The sequence below is a fragment of the Sinocyclocheilus grahami genome, unplaced genomic scaffold, assembly GCF_001515645.1.
Source record: "Sinocyclocheilus grahami isolate Dianchi unplaced genomic scaffold, SAMN03320097.WGS_v1.1 scaffold1069.1, whole genome shotgun sequence".
Lineage (NCBI taxonomy): Eukaryota > Metazoa > Chordata > Actinopteri > Cypriniformes > Cyprinidae > Sinocyclocheilus > Sinocyclocheilus grahami.
In genome coordinates, this window is record NW_015506248.1 from 193406 (window position 1) to 213396 (window position 19991).

The following is a 19991-nucleotide window of genomic DNA, read 5'->3' on the forward strand; positions in this document are numbered from 1 at the left end:
AAAAGAAGGAAAAAATTATAAATGTTATAGTATGAATTTAAGTTAGAATTACAAAGAACATTAACAAGGGAATTATGACCCTTTTAAGTCATAAAAAGTAGGCTATACTTCAAAAGCATACTTTATTGAAAAATTTTCAAACAGTCATAGTGTTATGTTTATGGCATTATTCATATGTGGTATTTTTATTTATTTATTTATTGTATTTATTTTTTTAAATCACCATATGACCTTTCATTGCATTACCTGTGTGCTTAATATTATATGATATATTTTAATGTATAAAATATAATATATTTGCTAACAATCAAATTTTAATAGCTTGGTTGGTATAGCGTTAGCTATATAAACTAATGTATACAGTGTATTGTTAAATTTACATCATCTGTCATCTGTCTTTTCCACTAAAGACCTGAAGGAATCCTGATTCCTCTCCAATAATTATAAGTTCATTAAAGACCAAAAGTATGTAGACACCTCCTTGTAATTAATGGGGTTAACTATTTCAATAATTCCAGTGATAACAGATTGTGCAGTTTTGGGAGGGTAAATTTGGGACATGTCATACAATGGATATTTCCTTACAGACTAAATGTAACTATATAGCACAAACATAAGATTACATGCGGTACATGTGAACAGTCATGATAATATACTCTTTTAAGTACACTTAACTGGCCTTTAATTGGATTAATACTAAAATATATGCAAGTACAGTTTTTAAATATCCTTTTGGATTTGAAGTACACATTCGGTACAATTCTTTTTCACAAGGGTCATGCTGGGCTTTGTGATAGTGATAGAAAATCAGTGGCATTGCGTGCCAATATGATGAAAATCTATATCTCTAAATAACTGTAATTTTGATAAACAAACAACATAACTGTGACAAAAGCACAGAAGGCAAACACTTTATTTATATATCCACAGAAAATCGCTGCCAATTATGCTGAATAAACCAAAACTAACATACAGGGCCACTTAGATTAGTTGATTTCTGTTATAAGTTTGAATATCTTCTGATGTGATGGGAAATGCAAAGTTAAGTGAAAAATCAAAAGATAAGACAAAACAGCTTTAATTCTATGACTAATTCATTCTCAGAGAATAGTGCAGACACTCAAAGGCAGCCTGTATGGGGTTTATAAATATCATATGAGGGGGTTGTATTGCAGGTTCCTGCACAAAATTCCCCTCATTGCTCTGTCATGCAAGTGAATTTACTCAAATAGGGCAAAATGAACTCAAAGTGCAAACAGCACAGACAGTTCTTTGTATTTCAGGAGTCTAATGATGGTCACTTTCTTCTATCATTAACTACATTCAATCATTTAGCAACAATAATTCTTATAACTATTAAATAAAGCATAATAATATAATCCTTAGTTAATATCTTCATACAGTAAGGTCTCCAACAGTATTTCAATTGACTTCATATTGATTTTGTCACCATATAGACTAGACTATTGTTATTTGAGGAAGCACTGTCGCGTTTATACCACTAGATTGCACTGCAGTGCAGACCTAAAATGTCAAATGTGCCACAAAAGTATACTGACTCACAAAATTACTGACATGGATGATTTCAATGTAATGATAAAACAAGTGGTGGATTTTTTTCATTGCATCAAATGGTTGCAACTTGCTATACAGGCATGGCTGTCACATTTAGTTTTGTAGTCCCTTTTGGTAAATCAGTCGGGACAATTGTCTGGACAGAATGGCACAAGCTGGAATGTCTTTGATCATGGCAAACAGTTTAACCCCAAAACAGTTGCTCTTTCCAAACTATTCTAGGCAGTAAGAAGAAATATGAAGATGGTGTAAAAAAGAAGAATCGAAATGGTGTCAAATGTTTAAGACATTCATAGTTCCTGTGGTATTCAGACATTCTCCTCCTCTATCTCACATCGTCCTTCACTTCTCCATCATTATCCACTCCTGTTTCAATCATTATTCAATCCTCTTCCTCTACTTCACCATCACCATCTCCTTCCTCCTCCTGCATAAACTCAACCAACAGTTCAGCAGTACAGGAGGCCTCCCCCAGACTGTTGACGGCTTTGCAGGTGTACTTGGCATCATCATCGGGACAAATCTCTGAGATCACCAGGCTACAGTGACCATCCTCTTCATAGTCAATCTGGAAGTGACGTGTCTCCTTAATAGGCTGATCGTCTTTGTACCATACAACATCAGGGTCTGGGTAGCCTTTGTGTTCAGAAAACACAGTAAATCAGTAAAAAAATAAATACAAATTCAACTCAAATGCAAGTGGACCACACAGCAACAGTCATTTACCTATGGTCTACCAACGATTAACCCTAAGGGCATATATTTAAATATCAATATAAAGAGTAGTGGACCATATGGTGTAAGTGTAAACATTATGAACCATACCCAGCTCTAATTTGCTAATTTTCTGGCTCATGATGATCAAATCTCTAACCAAACTGCCAGGCCTTTTCATTATTTGTGACTTTTGAATATTACCATATTACAGGGAGAGAAGAAGGTAAACACAATCCTCACAATATAGGTAGAGAAAAGGATATCATCAGCTATTTTCATTTTAAATCATTTGAAAGTAAGAGAGATACCCTCGATCTTGCAGTCAAAGCGGGCAGCACTGCCTTCCACCACTTCTACATCCTGTATAACAGAGGAGAAGCTGGGGGCCGCAGGGGTGCGGTTTTCATCCTCCACACTCTCAAGGAACGTTGCAGGAGGCTCTTCTAAACACACACACATTTATTTATATGCAATCAATATTTTAACGTATATGATATTTATTATGTAGTGTTCAGCATCAGTATTGATAATTGGTTGCTGGACCATTACCGTCAGTTGGGGAAATTTTCTTTGGGCCGATTCCTCCTAACATTCCCATAGAGCTGAACCTGGAGATGGCTCGCACTGCATTCCCTGTTTTCTGCACAGATACTCTCAAACATGAAGACTAAGCTTTGTCCCTTTCACCAAGAAAACAGTTTCCCATGTAATTCTTTGTCTAACAAATACTTCAAAATAAACGCCAGTGGTCTCACCTGCCAGCGGCGTCTCAGGATGTACTTCTTCATTCTCTCTTTGGACAGTTGTTTAGCCTCCATGTTTCTGGTGTCCTGTTTGAGCCAAGAGTGCTCCAAACACTGAGCGCAGGTCAATCTGGCCCTACGGAGTGGCATTTATAGGGTCACAGAATCCAGATCAAATGCTTAAAGTCATCTTCTCAGCATTCAGCATGAACTAAATTTGAGTGAAAATTTACGTTGCCCATTACAACCTCCATTTACAATAATGTACATTTTACTGGGTTCTTTGTTAGTTGTTAGGGGTCTATGTCAAGAGTTCAAGAAATGTCAAGAAGCCGTTCAAGAAATGTGCTTCCTGTCCATCTATAGAGTGCTCTGCAAAGGTATTTGTTTAACTTGGAACAATGTTGGTATTTCCATAAAACTGAGCATGTTTCTGAATCAAAAACTAAGCTTAACTTACCTCATGTCCTTTTTTAGGAGACTGCTGATGAAGTCTTTTGCCTGATCTGAAATCTCATCAAAAGCCTCATCCTCAAAATCCCAGGTGGCTGAGGTGACATTGGCAAGAGTTTCATTGTCATTTTCTCCCATGAGTGGAGAAAGACCACTGACACTGAAGGTAAACAAGAGGAAGAGTGTTAGGCAATAATCTTTGATTCTGTTAGCGCACATTCAACCAAAATGTGATATATAACATGACTAAAAGCATCTCTTATGGTAAACATTTTTTTTCTGGTCCCAAGACATATGAGAATGAAAAAATATACATTGTCATTTAAAATTTTGGGGTCAAAAATATATATTTTAAATAAATTAATAAAAATATTAATGTATTAAAAATGTTTTTTTTTACCCAAATTTTTTAATTCAGCAAGGATGCATTAAATCGATCAAAATAAACAAATCATTAAATAAATGCTGTTTTTTGTATTTGTCAAAGAATTTGTTTAAAAATGTACCACAGTTTCCACAAATAATTATGTAGCAATGCTAAAAAATACATAAATAAATCAAATCAAATAAAAATTCAGCAAATTAGAATGGTTTCTGAAGGATCATGTGACACTTAAGACTGGAGCTGCTGCAAATTCAGTTTTTGACAGGAATAAATTAAATTTTAACCTCCTGAGACCCTGCATCCTCATATGAGGACATTATATTTTAGTGAATTTCTCTGAGACTATTTATGCCACAGTTTTAAGTCTGGATGTCCTGTACAGAGCACATTCAGGGCTTTTCAGAGATACAAAATGTTTGGAGGTTTCACCATGACCACTCCCTCTCCTTGGTCTTCAAAAATGTCTGATATTAATTTAGTGACACTCTTATGGAAATATGATAATATTTTGTAATTATCATTTAAATCTGACTAATATTTAAACTGTGTGTCATAAATCAACATCTCAGGAAAATGTTATGGGGTTTCAAATCAAAATATGACTTTCTGTTACGAGACACCGGGACTAAAAGCATGTTTATTACGCATTTTGGGAGACACAACAAATGAATAGGGAAATAAATTATATTTCAATATTCCTATGAAATATTATATATTATTATGAAAATCTTGTCAATTATTACTCCCATTATTACACTTCTTTTTTCATTACATGTTGCCCCAAAAACACATTAATATGCAAATTTGATTTAGTTTATAGATACATTGTATATACTGAGAAAACCTGTTTGTGCCATTTTACACACATTTTGCATGAAGAAAAATGGTATATCAAATCATTCTGTTATAACATAGTTGAGAATTATCTTTATACAAAGTTTGTTAAAAAAAAATCCTAAAATCTAAAAATGTATTGCTGAATGTTGTTTTTGCCTACATGCTCATTCATGTCTTTTTATTTTTATTTATTAAAAAAAAAAATTTAAACTAAACCAGGGCTGCCCAAACTCGGTCCTGGAGGGCCGGTGTCCTGCAGAGTTTAGTTCCAACTTGCCTCAACACACCTGCCTTCAAGTTTCTAGTATGCCTAATAAGAGCTTGATTAGCTGGTTCAGGTGTGTTTAATTGGGGTTGGAGCTAAACTCTTCAGGACACCGGCCCTCCAGGACCGAGTTTGGACACCCCTGCTCTAAACAATGTAATGACATGAAAAATACTAATTTTTTCCTAAAATGTTTTGCTGGGTCTCAAGAGGTTAAAATATATTCAAGTAGAAAGCAACTATTTTAAATGGCTATAATATTTGTCAACATTAAATTTTTAACTGCATTTTTGATCAAATGAATACAGCCTTGGTGAGAATATTAGTGAATTATAAAAAAAAAAAAAAACATATAGCACCAAACTTTTGAATGAAGTGTATACATTCGGTATTCATTATAAATATAGTGTATGCTCTATATATATACATTATTATTATGGTATAACATATTCAATGAAGTGTGTATTCTGTAAAAAGAAATGCTAAACGTCTTAAAGTTTAGAGACAGTAATGTAGTGATACATTACAGTTTACAGTAGAGGTAATGTTTATTGGGTCAGGGTGGAGCAACTAATTTTTATTGTTTTGAAAACTGAAAAATGACTTTGATGCAATCACCTTCAATAAAACTATACTGCACACTGTATATATATATATATATTATTTTTTTTTATTTTTTATTTTTTTCTTCTTTTTGTCATGAAATATATTTTGATAGTTTCAGGCATTCTCATCTGCAATATTTAAAACATTCAAATTATTTTGAAATGTGTCTTTTGTGACTACACTTATGCCATCAGGACAGTTTTGCAGTTCATAGCATCAAAAAGATGTTTAGGAAAGTGTTGAGGTGCTATTTATTTATTTTTTTAGTAGCTATTTAGTGTTTTGGAAAAAAAGAAGAAAAAAAACGTCCTTTTACCACATGGGGCCATTAGCCTCTTGTAACCTGAAGATAAAAGTAACTGACGCTAGTCAGTTTAAATATTTATACTCTACCTCCAAGGAATCAAAATTGTGTTTATATGATAAATTGAAAACGCAAGCTTGTAAAGCGCGTTGTCCAAAAACTAATAACGGTCTTAAAAGGAAATGTTTCCAGTCCTCAGCATTGATTACTTTGTCTTTACATGCCACGGTTGTTAGCGACTGTTGGACGAGTGATACCGATGTAGCTGAGATACTGATTTATCACTCACAGAATGTAACAGATGACGCCAATACTCCACATGTCTGTCGGGTAGCTGATAGCCTCATAGTTGATCACTTCAGGAGCTACAAACTCAGGAGTTCCAAACAAAACCTTCAGCGAGCCAGAATGCTCTGAAAAAAGAAAGAATTAAAACTGGGCCAGAAAACCATGCAGACTCTGTTTGTTTTTGCAGTTGTTTGCACTTGTTTACCTAGCCTTCGAGCAAGTCCGAAGTCAATGAGCTTGATCTTGCTTCCTGTCTTGTTGATGCACATGATGTTCTCGGGTTTGAGGTCCAAGTGGACAATGCCCTGCTTGTGGATAAACTGGACTCCATCAATGATCTGCAGCATGTACTTAATCACCTCTCGCTCAGTCAACTCGAAATCCTCATCAACGATTCGCTCAAACAACTCGCCGCCAGAAATCCTTCAGCCAATGGGGACCACAATGACATTATCGTTAAGTGATGCTCACCAATCACTGTCAGACTGCGATCTCAGTGCATTAGAACTGTTTATACACATTCCATTTAACAACCAAATGAACAGTGTCTGTGCCTGGAGTGCTAAACAATTCTCTTACAGAGATTTAATTCTGGGCTATTTTCCATCATGGCTGCCAAGCTGAAGCAGAGAACATCCACGCTGTCTTCTCCCCACCTCTCTGTTTCTCCATCTCACTATATAAGGACATGTGACATGCACTTCTCCAATCAAAGGATGCTGGATTTTACATTCCACTCTCACCATAAAAAGCTAAACTGTTGGAATGATTTAAAGAAACAACTACCAAACATTTCAGCCTGTTCAAAGACACCAGGGAACACAAGGTAGGTTCACCAAAGCGACCTAACATGATCATCGCTCCCAACCTGGAACATGACTGATGGCCTTTTTATGAAAGCTTTTATTCAGTCAACCTATATCACATTAGTCTTTCTGCTTAGAAGACAGAAGATAGGTTAGGGACTCACATTTCCAATACCATGACCAAGTCCGATTTTCCCTCAAAGGCGTCCACACACTGCACCAGTTTGGGGTGGTGGAGGCTGTTCATGATGCCAATCTCCTGCCTCACATTTTCTTTTTCCTTCTGTGAGAATGCCTTGATGAACTTCCCTGCCCATACCTTCTTGGTGGACTTTTCTACGAGTTTGAAGACTTGACCAAATTTCCCCCTTGTTGAGATAGGAGAAAGGCCATGTAAATTGGAAGAAAAATCTGGTATAGTAAATCCAAAATGATATGTTATATTGATATGGTTGATGATGGATATGACAGATGCATCTCTTACGTTCCTAAGCGGTCCTCTATATTATAGAAATCCTTAACGCTACAGTCTTTCTTAATGACCACATCTCTGTATTCTGGTTCTTTCTCCTCATCTGTGAAATGAACAGGATATGTATCAGACTGACCATGTGGGAGTCATGTTAGTAAACTCTGGATTCAAGAAGGATGGAATGGTGGGATAATTGCTTTGAACTTCATACCATCATCAGACACAGTGGCTCCAACTTCCTCCTCTTCCTTTTTCTCTGGAGAAAAAAAATATGAATGTTTATGAAAAAATATGAAAGCTTAGTTTTTAAGTAGTGCATTAGCTCATCACATTTATACTTTTGGGGTTCAATATATGTTTTCCAATTAAACCTGAATGAAATCTGGCTTTTGGGGAAAAAAAAGAAAAGAAAAAAGTAAGGTTTTAGTCCTTCTCCCATCCTATGTGTACATGTATGTTTCCCCTTTTTTCATTTTATTCCGTATTTCTGTATAATGTGTATATACATTTCATTTAACAATTTTAAATTCTCTGTGTGTATTACATTTAACAACGATCTTACAATATGTGAAATGTGATGTATCAAATGCATTGATACGTTTGATACATTTCAAATAATATTGATACAATATACAATAAAGTGCATTTGATACCTTACATTTTTTATAATATTGATTGTATAATATGGATAATATTGATTCACTCATATAATGTTATGTTGTAAAATCATTGTTAAATGTAACATATATATAATAATCTAATCAATTTCACAGAACAGTAATACATTTGACATTACATTTGATTAAATATTGTATAATATTGATAATATTAATTTATACATATGATATTATAAGACTTGTGGGGTTTATACCAGCTCAAGTGATGCTGCCATAAATTTGATAGAATATTAAAACATTTGATAAAATATTGTATAATATTGATAATATTAATTTATACATATAATATTATAACATTTGTGGGTGTTTATGCCAGCTTGAGTGATGTTGCCATAGTTTCATAGAATATTAATACATTTGACACATTACATTTGATAAAATATTGTATAGTATTGATAATATTAATGTATGCATATGATATTATAAGACTTGTGGAGTTCATACCAGCTCAATAAATTCTGAAATGCATGTACATTTCTCAACGTTTCATTAAAATTGTTATATTGATGATATAATTTGTCATGAAAATGTTTGTATTATATCAGAAAATAACGCAAAATATAGGCATTTTCACTATAGTGGCTTCAGACTTTTGAACTCCACTGATTCTTCCTCAGTCAACAGTAACATGCATCTCACTATTAAGCAGATGTTCTTTCTCACCTGTTACCTCCTCCACACCCACTTTAATGGGCTCAGATTCTGCACTGGGCTCTCCAACTCCATACACATTAACAGCTCGAACACGGAATTTATACTGACGGTCAACGAGAAGGTTCTGGGCGTGGTATGAGGTGCTGTTACAGGAAGTGAGGTCATTCCATGTGTTGTCAATGGAATTCCAGATCTCCAGGTTGTAGGACTGGACAATGCTTCCTCCATCGTAAGTGGGACCGTACCAGGAGAGGGTGAGTGAGGACCTGCGGATGTCAGAGGCAGCAGGGATGCCAGCTGGGGGATCTGGCTTATCTGGGACACAGATTTACATTGGAGAGGTCAGTAATAGTAGGACAGCAATGCATAGAATGTAGAAAGCAATGCATAGAAAGATAGGGAGACCACTAGTAAATATCGTTTGTTAATATGTTTTATCAAAATGCAAACGCATATATTCTTACTGCTAATAAAGTTGCAACAGTTATGATCTATATCAAAGATTTTTTTCTACTGTTTCAGGGTTTAAAATCATAAAATGGCCAAAAGGTAGAGCTTTGCAAAATGCAAATATAGTTACACACACAATGATGCAATACAGTCTCTCATAATCCCATCTTCCTCCTTCACTCTTCTCATTGTATGTCACTTCCTGTTTTTGTTTACTCCCATACCTACGATGGTGAGGTTGAGTGAAGCCTGCTTGGTGCCGAATTTATTCTGGAGTTCTAGAGTGTAGCAACCACAGTGATCCTGGTCACTTGCTGCGATTGTCAGCTGACTGCTGTTCTCTGTGGTCTCTATGGAAATGCCTCCACTTCCTGGCTGGAACTAAACAGGAGAAGAGTATACAATGTCAAAAATAACTATAAAGAGTTGTCTTTATTTCAAATGGTTTGAGAACCACTGATCTGTCATCTTACAAACTCTCTGTCCTTTCCCAGCCCTTCCTACCGGCTTTTTAAATTTGAGCCAGGTGCAAGTTATGGGTGCCGTCCCTCCAAAGTTGCCCAACAGCTCCACCTTTTCTCCTGCCCTGATCTTCTGATCTCCAGGGAACTGCAGTAACTGAGGCGGAGAACCTGCATAGCATCACAAGTTAACATATGTTCATATTCAACTCTCTCATGGAAAATAATTTTTCCATATTTTCTCTTTCTGTCTACTATTATTAGAATTTTGCAAGACAGCTTATCACACAAGAACATGAATCTGTACATGGCCTTCAGGTCAAATATTCCTTGGGCCTGTATGATTATGTAAGGGATAGTGGAAGGGTAATCCTACCCTGTTTGGCGGGAGCTGGTTTCTTCTTTATTCTGGCTTCATCTGCAGAAGATATAGAGCATGTTTTGACATAATATATACGGCCCCTACTGTATCTTTAGAGATATAAATGTACATAATTATTCAAATGAACATTTCATTAAAATGCATAGTTCAACAACTAATAAAAATTATGTAATTTACTCATCCTCATGTTCTTTCAAACCTGTACGACTTTCTTTTATGGAACATAAAATTAGATATTTAGAAGAATGTTGGTTATCAAATAGTTTTTGTTACAATTTACTTTCACTGTATGGATTAAAAAGCTGAGAAATTTCTCAAAATATCTTCTTTTTTTGCTCCTAAAAACAAAGAAAGTCATACAGGTTTGGATTGGCATGAGGGTGAGTAAATGATGACAGAAATTTCATTTTTGGGTGAACTTTCCCTTTAAGAGGAGGTACTGCAAGCACAAATAATGATTTTGGAAGGATTTAACAATTTTGACACTTTTATGTGACATTTCACTCATATTGTAATTGTAACATGATATCTAATGTTTTTATTTATGAATTTATTTTTGAATAGATTTGTATTTTTTATGATAGCAATGAGTGAACTTTTTCAAAGATGTATTTGAAAGTCTTTTTTTCTTGTTATGTTATGGGATATTATATCTTAAAAATGCCAAAACAACAACAACATTAATCTTTATCCACATCATGTTCTTTTATATATTGGTTATGTAACAAAGCTATTTACAAAGAAAAAATATGTTATGTCTAATATGCAATTTGCATGTTTGAAAAAATTTAATGGGTGAAGTCACAATACATCATCATGTTATTATATGTATTTTAATAGCGCAAAGTTTGAATGTAATTGTTTATTCCTCCCCTTGATAAATAATACACTTTCTATTCCATATTGTCAAACAATTCACTAATTAACCCTGCTTATATTATATTCTATTTATATATCATTTTACACCATGTCAAAGGAAATAACAAGTCAATATTCATCTGCTGAGAATTGACAGGGGTTCTAAGGAAACTGCCGCTCCTGATCAGCATCCAGGAAGAGAGTGTCTTTGTGGACACTGTGTCTTGCTGGAATTCCCCTTATACGGACATGCTAAATATAGGGTCTCCAAAGATCCAGGAAGCAGTTGCTCTCTCTCTCCACTATTTATTTAAGGTTTGATCGCCGTCAAGAAACAATGCAACATGTAAACCCCACTAATACTCCAGCACAGTCCAAACAGGGAGACAGAGAAAGGGGGAGAACAGAGGTGAGGAAGACAGAGAGGACAGTCAGATCTTTATGTGTTTCAGCTCACAGAAGTCTACCATTTTAGGCCTTCTCTTCATCTTCAATTGCTTCTTTCCTATCTTTCATGTTCTCTCTTATGGTTGGACACACATAAGCTTTTTCCACAAGCACTGTGGGAATACAATGTACTCTATTCTGGTATTTGCCAATAACATGCTTTTTGTACACTAAATTGTAAATCACTTTGACATTGATTGTTAAGAATATAACTGCAATGTAAATGTGAGCCACTTAGCTGTCTTAGATGCTGCTATGCTTATTAAGTACTAAAAGAACAAATGTAGCAGTACTGGTTGCCTACTGTTCCAAAACAATATCGGCTGAGTTTATTTTCTACTCACATGGATTAAAATGTAGGATCTAGTGTGACCATTGTGTTAAAAGCTGGAACAAAAACAAACAGGCAAACCATTTGAGCACTATAGATACAATCTGCCATCAGATACTGTGGGATGGAATTCCTCTCTGGGAGTCTATAGAGTGCACATGATGGCCATTGTTCCTGTGTGTAAGGTCATCTTCTCACATGACAAATATTTTTAACGGGAAATTGGGATTAAATGTGCACTAAATATGTAGCAGAATTAAGGACTAAATGCTTTTGCCAACCGTTTCAGATGATTAAGGACAACATAAGGACAAAATGGACAATAATAGTGAGTGATTGTGGTTTTTGGAAGGTTACTAAACTATTAATTACATATGGTAATCCTCAAAGAGGGGTAAAACAAACACAAGGCCTATTTACAGTATGCCAAGACTGAATATTTGTTGTAAATGTTCATTGTAGACAAGATTTTGAATATAAACAATGGATTCCTGCATATGTGACACTGGACCACAAAACCAGTCATAAGGGTCAATTTTTCTAAATTGAGATTTATACATCATTTGAATGCTGAATAATAAGCTTTCCATTGATGCATGGTTTGTTAGGATAGGACAATATGTGGCCGAGATACAACTATTTGAAAATCTGGAATCTAAGGGTACAAAAAAAAAATCGAAATATTGAGAAAATCACCTTTAAAGTTGTCCAAATTAAGTTCTTAGCAATGTATATTACTAATCAAAAATTAAGTTTTCATATATTTACAGTAGGAAATGTACAAAATATCTTCATGGAACATGATCTTTACTTAATATCCTAATGATTTTTGGCATAAAAGAAAAATCAATAATTCTGACCCATACAATGTATTTTTGGCTATTGCTACAAATACACCCCAGCGACTTAAGACTGGTTTTGTGGTCCAGGGCCACATATAAAGAGATATACTACATTATAAATCTCAGATGATTGTTTACATCATCACAAAATGTAACTATATTATCGCCCAGCTCTTTTTATAAAGTTGTAAGTATGTCCAACTTTGTCCGCATGTATATCCGCATTTATCCACATATGTACATATACTTATGTATTGTATATAGGCCCATATGTACTATATAGAATATCTCCACTGCTTGTATCGTCGCAAAATGTAAAGTATATTACCACTCAGCTCTAATTTGGTTAACACAATAATAAGGCATGACCTGACTTGACTTTATTTGACTTTTCCTGTAAGGGTGCTTTCATAAATGGATAATTCACCCAGGTATGAAAATCTGTCATTGTTTACTCATCCTCAAATTGAAACCTTTAGGACTTTCTTTCTTCAGTGGCGCACACAAGGAGTTATTTATAACTTAATGTCCAAGCTGCTCCTTTTCATACACTCAGTGTCAATGGTGACCATGAAAACTTGGAATATAGTCCATGAGATTTGTGGACTATTTTAATGTATAATTTTTGGTGCTTGTCAACCCTTGGTCCCCATAAACTTTAATTATATGGAAGATTGGAGCATGAACATTCTTCAAAATGTCACCGTTTATGTTCCACAAATGGAAGACATGTAGATGAACACGATTTGGTAATGACATGAGGTTGAGAAACTTTTTATCCCTTTAAAAATAAACTAGTAACAGCTCAAGTAAACAAGCCACAACATGTGTTCTTACTCACGTTCTGTAGTGGGAGTTGAAGAAGAGCTCTTCCTGTTTTTCTTATCTGCTGATGGGTCTGAAGGATCTAGAGTAATGCAATAAAAATTGATATAATAATATTTTTCCTCCTTTTTGTTTCAAATAAATCCTAATTATGAGTTCTGGGAGGAATTTGGCATTGTTAGTATTTTTATTGGTAATGCACCCTCACTCAATACTATGTTTCTAATGACATGAATAAGGAGAAGTCTAAGGAAAGACAGGACACTTACCATCTACCGTGACCATACAGGAACACTCTGCTTTACCATGTGCATTCTCTGCCCTACATGTGTAGCGTCCTTCATCCTCTGGTAGAGCCTTGTCGATTGTAAGTGAACACTTTTCACCTGATGTAAAACAATAGGTAGCATTGAGTGACAAGTGTGTATCATCCTTCCAAACACGTAGCAGCTGACAACAGAATTGTTTTATGATTGAAGTTTTGTTTTCAATCTTGGTATTCATTTAAATCTAAGTGTTGGGCTTATGCTCTGCAAAGACTAAATCTCTTATGCCAGCTATTATGAGACCATAAAAAGCTATCACAGCTTTACTATTAAAAAAAGGATACTTGATTTGCAAGGATAAATTCAAAAGCTGAATTTTAAAGAAGAATTTACATATATTATCCAATAAACTTCCCATTTTAAAGTTGTTTTCCATAAATATATATTTTTATTATTTAATTATTTATTTAACAGGGACAGTTAGCTACAGAGCTACATTTTATCTGCTGTCCCTGGGCATCAATACAATAAAATATACAATAAAAAAAATTTAATTAAAAGATAAGAAATATAATCCCTCACATAGAAACTGCAACCCAAATTACTACAAAACATCCCCCTATAATAGAAAGTAAGATCCCCCAAATTACGTAACCTTTTCAAACAATGATCAAACCTGACTCATCTTTAACCATATTTTCAAATGTAGCTTAAACTGTGCAAAAGTAGGAAACTGTCTAATATTAATTGGTAAATGTGACCCTGGACCACAAAACCAGTCATAAGGGTACATTTTTTTAAATTGAGATTTTCAGATACATCTGAATAAGTAAGCTTTCCATTGATGTATGGCTATTTGACTATTTGAAAATCTGGAATCTGAGGGTGCAAAAAAATCGAAATACTGAGAAAATAGCCTTTAAAGTTGTCCAAATGAAGTTCTTAGCAATGCATATTGATATATTTATGGTAGGAAATTTACAAAATATCTTCATGGAACATGATCTTTACTTAATATCCTAAGGATTTTTGGCATAAAAGAAAAATCTATAATTTTGACCCATACAATGTATTTTTGGCTGTTGCTACAAATATACCCCAGCGACTTAAGACTGGTTTTGTGGTCCAGGGTCACAAATTATTCCAGTTATCAACAGCTCTTACAGAAAAAGCTGAATGACCAAAATCAAGAACTCTAAAATGCGCTTCGCAATCACCTCTTGACAAAGCTCTTGTTTGTCTTCTATTTTCAGTACGAGAAGAAACAAATGCTTTCAAGGCTGAGTGTGCATGGTTAACAATTGTAAAACAAAACAAAATTGTCAAAATTTAAAAAAATGTTTTTAATTATAAAACAGTGAAGATATCTTGTCAAATACTGTTAAAGCATTTTTATATAAGGTATATAAAGGTCTAAGAGTAGATTTAAAGTTAAAGTTAGCATAACTTTCAACTTGTCTTAAATCCTAAAAGGTGACGTTTAATGAATTTATTGGATTGTTTAAAATATTAAGCCTGTCATTTTCTTCCTAAGAAAAAAAAATTAAGGAACACTATTCACTATTAACTAATATGTGTTCCCTAATCTAAAGTGTTATCAGAAAAAGAAATCACTGAGCACTCCAGTTGGCAATGAATCAGGCTCAGCTTTAAGATCATTCCTCTCGGCATGTAATTTACAACGCAGCTCAGAACACTAAAGTAGGCGTGCATGGTTAACAATTGTAAAACAAAACAAAATTGTCAAAATTTTAAAAAATGTTTTTAATTATAAAACAGTGAAGATATCTTGTCAAATACTGTTAAAGCATTTTTATATAAGGTATATAAAGGTCTAAGAGTAGATTTTCCTGCTTGTGAGAAGTATAATCCAATAGGAGAAATTAGAAAAAATAACCTCTTAAAGTTAGCATAACTTTCAACTTGTCTTAAATCCTAAAAGGTGACGTTTAATGAATTTATTGGATTGTTTAAAATATTAAGCCTGTCATTTTCTTCCTAAGAAAAAAAAATTAAGGAACACTATTCACTATTAACTAATATGTGTTCCCTAATCTAAAGTGTTATCAGAAAAAGAAATCACTGAGCACTCCAGTTGGCAATGAATCAGGCTCAGCTTTAAGATCATTCCTCTCGGCATGTAATTTACAACGCAGCTCAGAACACTAAAGTAGGGAATTTGGGAAGAATGTTTTTAAACCTGTCCTCATCATTAAATAACTCTACAGACCCAAGGTTATCACGTTTCATCGGAATTGTCTGTCACATTTATTAAACGTCTATTAATCAAAAGACTGTGTAGAAAAAACAAGATCAATAGTATTTTGCATTGTAATTGTGAAACTGTGGTTAAACGTATCTACTTTCATACCTTCCTGTGATAAGATAATGAACTTGGATGCCTTCACAATTTTCCCATCAAGAATCCAGGTGATGACAGCTTGGGGGTCAGAGGTCACCTGACACTCTAACCTCAGCCTCTCTCCATCCACCGCAGTGATGTCACTGAGGGGCTGTTTGAAAATGGGCAGCTTTCCTGCATCCTTCTCTCCTCCATTCACAACTTTTGCCTTTTTGTCATTTGTCTCTGCTGTCTGTCCATCATTTGTCTTCTTCTCTGGGCTGGCTTTCTCCTTTTTTTCAGTTGTCCCTGCATCCGTGCTGCTGGCTTTTTTCTCGGTTGCTTCGTTAACCTTTTTATCAATTGCACTGCCATTTACACCATTGACACCGCTTTGCTTTTCCTTCTGGGGTGTCTTGGGTGCTAGTTTTGATGAATTCTGTTCATTTTGTTCAGTCTTCTCTGGTTCTGGTGCTTGCTTCTTGTTCAGGACAGACCTGAAGTCTGAAGGTGCACTGCTTGGAGGTGGTGTGGCAGCGGGTGCTTTGGGTGAACCATCTTTCTTGTTGAGGAATGATCTAAAGTCAACCTTTGTTGGGGTGCTTGTCTTGATCTCAGACCCTGGCTTAGGCCCCGAACGGGGCTTTAGAGCTGCCCTAAAGTCTGTCATCTGGCTTCCTTTGCTAACCCCTAGAAATTAAAACCAAATATATGAAATCTCCTTTCGTCAATTCCTCTCAGCTCCTTTGGTAGGGGTTTCTTGCAGTTCCACAAGCTGTAAATAGATACGGGTGTTCAGTTGTATGAACAATCCCACTGATCCAGTGACTTTGTGGAGGTCCTGCTCTGTCTGTGGCTTCCAGTCACTGTGCAACTCTCTGTTCTTCCCAGTCCTGGGACAACCCCTCTGGACCAGAATGAAAGAGGGAGGAGAGAATTGAGAGTAGACAGAGGACATACAGAGGGAAGGACAGAGATATATGAGGGTGGGGAGTGGAATTGGATTGTTTAAAAGCTTAGGCTCCATTCTATAATAGGTTAATTGGAGACATGAACACATTTCATATCTATGTGGCATCAAAGAGGGGGACGCAGTTGCCTTATTAGGGAAACACTTCCAGTGCATGGGCATCAGCACAGCAGAACAGAGCTAGGAGGTAAACAGATGGCAAGATATCATCAGAATCTGATTCATTACTAATATGTTAAGGATACAAACACAGATAAAAATCTTGAGCCTGTCAACAGTGCCTGATTTGGAATTACATTCATTAAAAAGCAAGAACTTTTTAATAATGAGAAAAGGAAGAAAATCTCACTGTTCCTTTGCTGCTTGGACAGAAACCAGAAAAGAAGTGTTCTGGTTATTCCGTTGGGTGTTTCTTTGGATGCTCCTAACTTTTTGACCTCTCTATAAATGGGGGCCCCTCATTGGGCCATTTTAAAGATGCATTTCACCAATCAGAGCTGAGTCGCAAGTCTGCAACAGTTTATATTAAAAATGTTACATGGGCAGCCTTATATGGCTATGAACCTCTCTGTTACTCTTCTACTCGTGCGTGTGTGTGGAAGATGGACACTTCATGGGAATGTCTCCTAGATAAAATAGCTTCCTGTGCTGTTTTGCTTCATCACAAGGTGAACTGGTGAGTGAATTTTCCATTGCTGCTGGTATGAAACAGTCACATTCACATCTTTAAATGAATCTACTTCTTATTCTGTAAAAATCCAATCCTCATTGTCATTCCTAAAGGTCTTAGAGATAACAATAATGATGAGATGGGATGTGATGTGATATCATGAGTCATAATGGAGAGGTCTGCATCTGATCGGGTGCAGCTGCCGACATCTGAGAAATACTTTTAAATATTACATTCAAAAACAAAGCTTCAAAAAGCTGAAAAACACATTACTATTGTGTGGGTTTTAAACTCTAGTCAGCAAAATTCCAAATTCTATTGTTAACAACAAAACAATGGTTAATTAAAGCATATGTCATGAAAAGACCCTCACTGCCTCTTTCTGGGAGTATATATTGGGCATTGCTGAAGGAACATTAACCAGACTTATTAGGAACAAACAGAAATGAGTAAGCACCCATTTATGTGCTATCCTCAAGCATTTCCACAGCTTTACTCTGCTATAAAAAGCTCTCTTGTCTTGGAATGCACACTTATTATACAGTATATACTTGTTTTGTAAAAAGGCATTAATTGTGCAAAATAAAAGTAAAGAAAAAAACCTTTTAACTTTAGGTCATCACTTTTTTTAACCTTTATAAATTGTAGCTAATTTATTCACACACTCTTAAAAATAAAGGTGCTTCAAAAGGTTCTTCAAGCGATGCCATAGAAGAACCATTTTTGGTCCCACAAAGAACCATTCAGTCAAAGGTTCTTTAAAGAACCATCTCTTTCTTACCTTTTTGTAATCTGAAGAACCTTCTTTCGCCACAAAGAACCTTTTGTGAAACAGAAAGGTTCTTCAGATGTTAAAGGTTCTTTATGGAACCATTTAGACAAAAAGGTTCTTCTATGGCATCGTGAAGCACCTTTATTTTTAAGAGTGCACAAGAAGTGCTAAGTTTATAGTCAACATTTCACACATACTTTGCCTGAATTTATTTGCACAAGCCACAAACAGGTAAACAGTGACTTTCTATAAGCAGCATTTATTGTAATCAGTTTTGCTAAACATACAGTACAAAAACAGAAACAGTCCAATGATAATTATGCATTCAAAAGAAAGCAAAAAGCCATTGCTTTTTCCTTAAAGAACACCAGATTACTAACATATGACTTCATTCAAATTGTTTATCAGGCTAAAAAAAACCTATCAGGACTAAAGATGATGCCTGAAGGGAACAAATAAAGTCTCAAATTTTTTGAAAAAGCCTTTTAACGGTTTTAAAGCTACAATGTAAAATATGTTAGATGTCTCGGGCAGTTGTTGCATCTGAGGAATAACAGGATGAAAAAAAAACGAATTGGAGAAAATAGTAGGAATGTTCTAGAATGAAGAGTATATTGGCATGAGTTGGGTGGATACTCTTTAACTTTTATAGCAGTTTAACAGAATACAAGTATGTCTGATATGTATTAAAGGAGAAATCACAAATCAAATCTTAGGCCTGAAAATTCTTATTGCTTGCCAAATGGAATATACCTTATACTTCATGCACAAATAAACATTTGATCTGGATTAAGCCTTCATTGGGATTTTTACCATTTAAAATGAGAGAAATCTGCCAAAATCTATGATCAAAACCCGAATCTCAGTCAAAATTATTAATTATTCAGTTATTATTCAGCTGTTAGTGTCTTAAGACTATATGTGCTTAAATGTGAGCATACTGTAACTTACTATAGAAACTGCATTTTCTCTCAAGGGTTAACAAGATAGCTAGTCTCCGTGACACCCTGAATTACAACATACAATAGCAATAAACTGGGAGTACACAAGTGATACTTCTTCTTATGCCATTAATAAACACTCATGTCCTCCTTGCATTTAAATTGTGACAATACCCATGACACATTCTGAAATTGTAAAACAACAGTGGGTGTGACAGAATAGAGAGGGCATCCCTTAATATCCATGCCGAGAGTGGTGTGAAAGGAACGCTACTATACGCTTTGTATCTGAGAATGGAGAGGCTCTCATCTGGGGCAGACAAGCAAGGGGACACTGTTTACAGAACAGCTTGTGTGGTCTTTCTTCTTCTGAGACCAGAACCTTATATGTCCATAAAGACTTGGACTTCCAGATCAATCAGCACTTCTCATACCAGTCATGATTCAGGGCTTCTGCATACTGTTCAACAATGGTTCTTTTTAGAGAATGTTGTCGGGTAATATATAATGTTTCAGGCTGGTTAAGCTGTTTGCACATTTCACTTTGAAAGATGGCTGTTAGTTATATCATCAGTTCATGATCCATGGCTGTTACATGTAACAATGACAATGACCCCCCCCCCCCCTTAAAAAAACAAAATATTTTAATGAAA

General features: G+C 35.2%; 1 protein-coding gene across 1 annotated transcript; it reads right to left on the minus strand.

Annotated features, from left to right (window-relative positions):
- Nucleotides 1-737: 737 nt before the first annotated feature.
- LOC107566310 (myosin light chain kinase, smooth muscle-like) lies at nt 738-16856 on the minus strand. The gene is made up of 17 exons (XM_016251724.1): nt 16016-16856; nt 13648-13764; nt 13395-13460; nt 10070-10111; nt 9737-9864; nt 9457-9613; nt 8792-9097; nt 7663-7707; nt 7464-7554; nt 7144-7347; nt 6379-6596; nt 6175-6298; nt 3496-3648; nt 3048-3171; nt 2842-2932; nt 2601-2735; nt 738-2211 (listed from the first exon to the last, which is right to left on the minus strand). Exons 1-17 carry the CDS (start codon nt 16653-16655, stop codon nt 1958-1960), a joined length of 2895 nt encoding a protein of 964 aa, XP_016107210.1. The 5' UTR covers nt 16656-16856; the 3' UTR covers nt 738-1957.
- Between the last annotated feature and the right edge of the window lie 3135 nt (nt 16857-19991).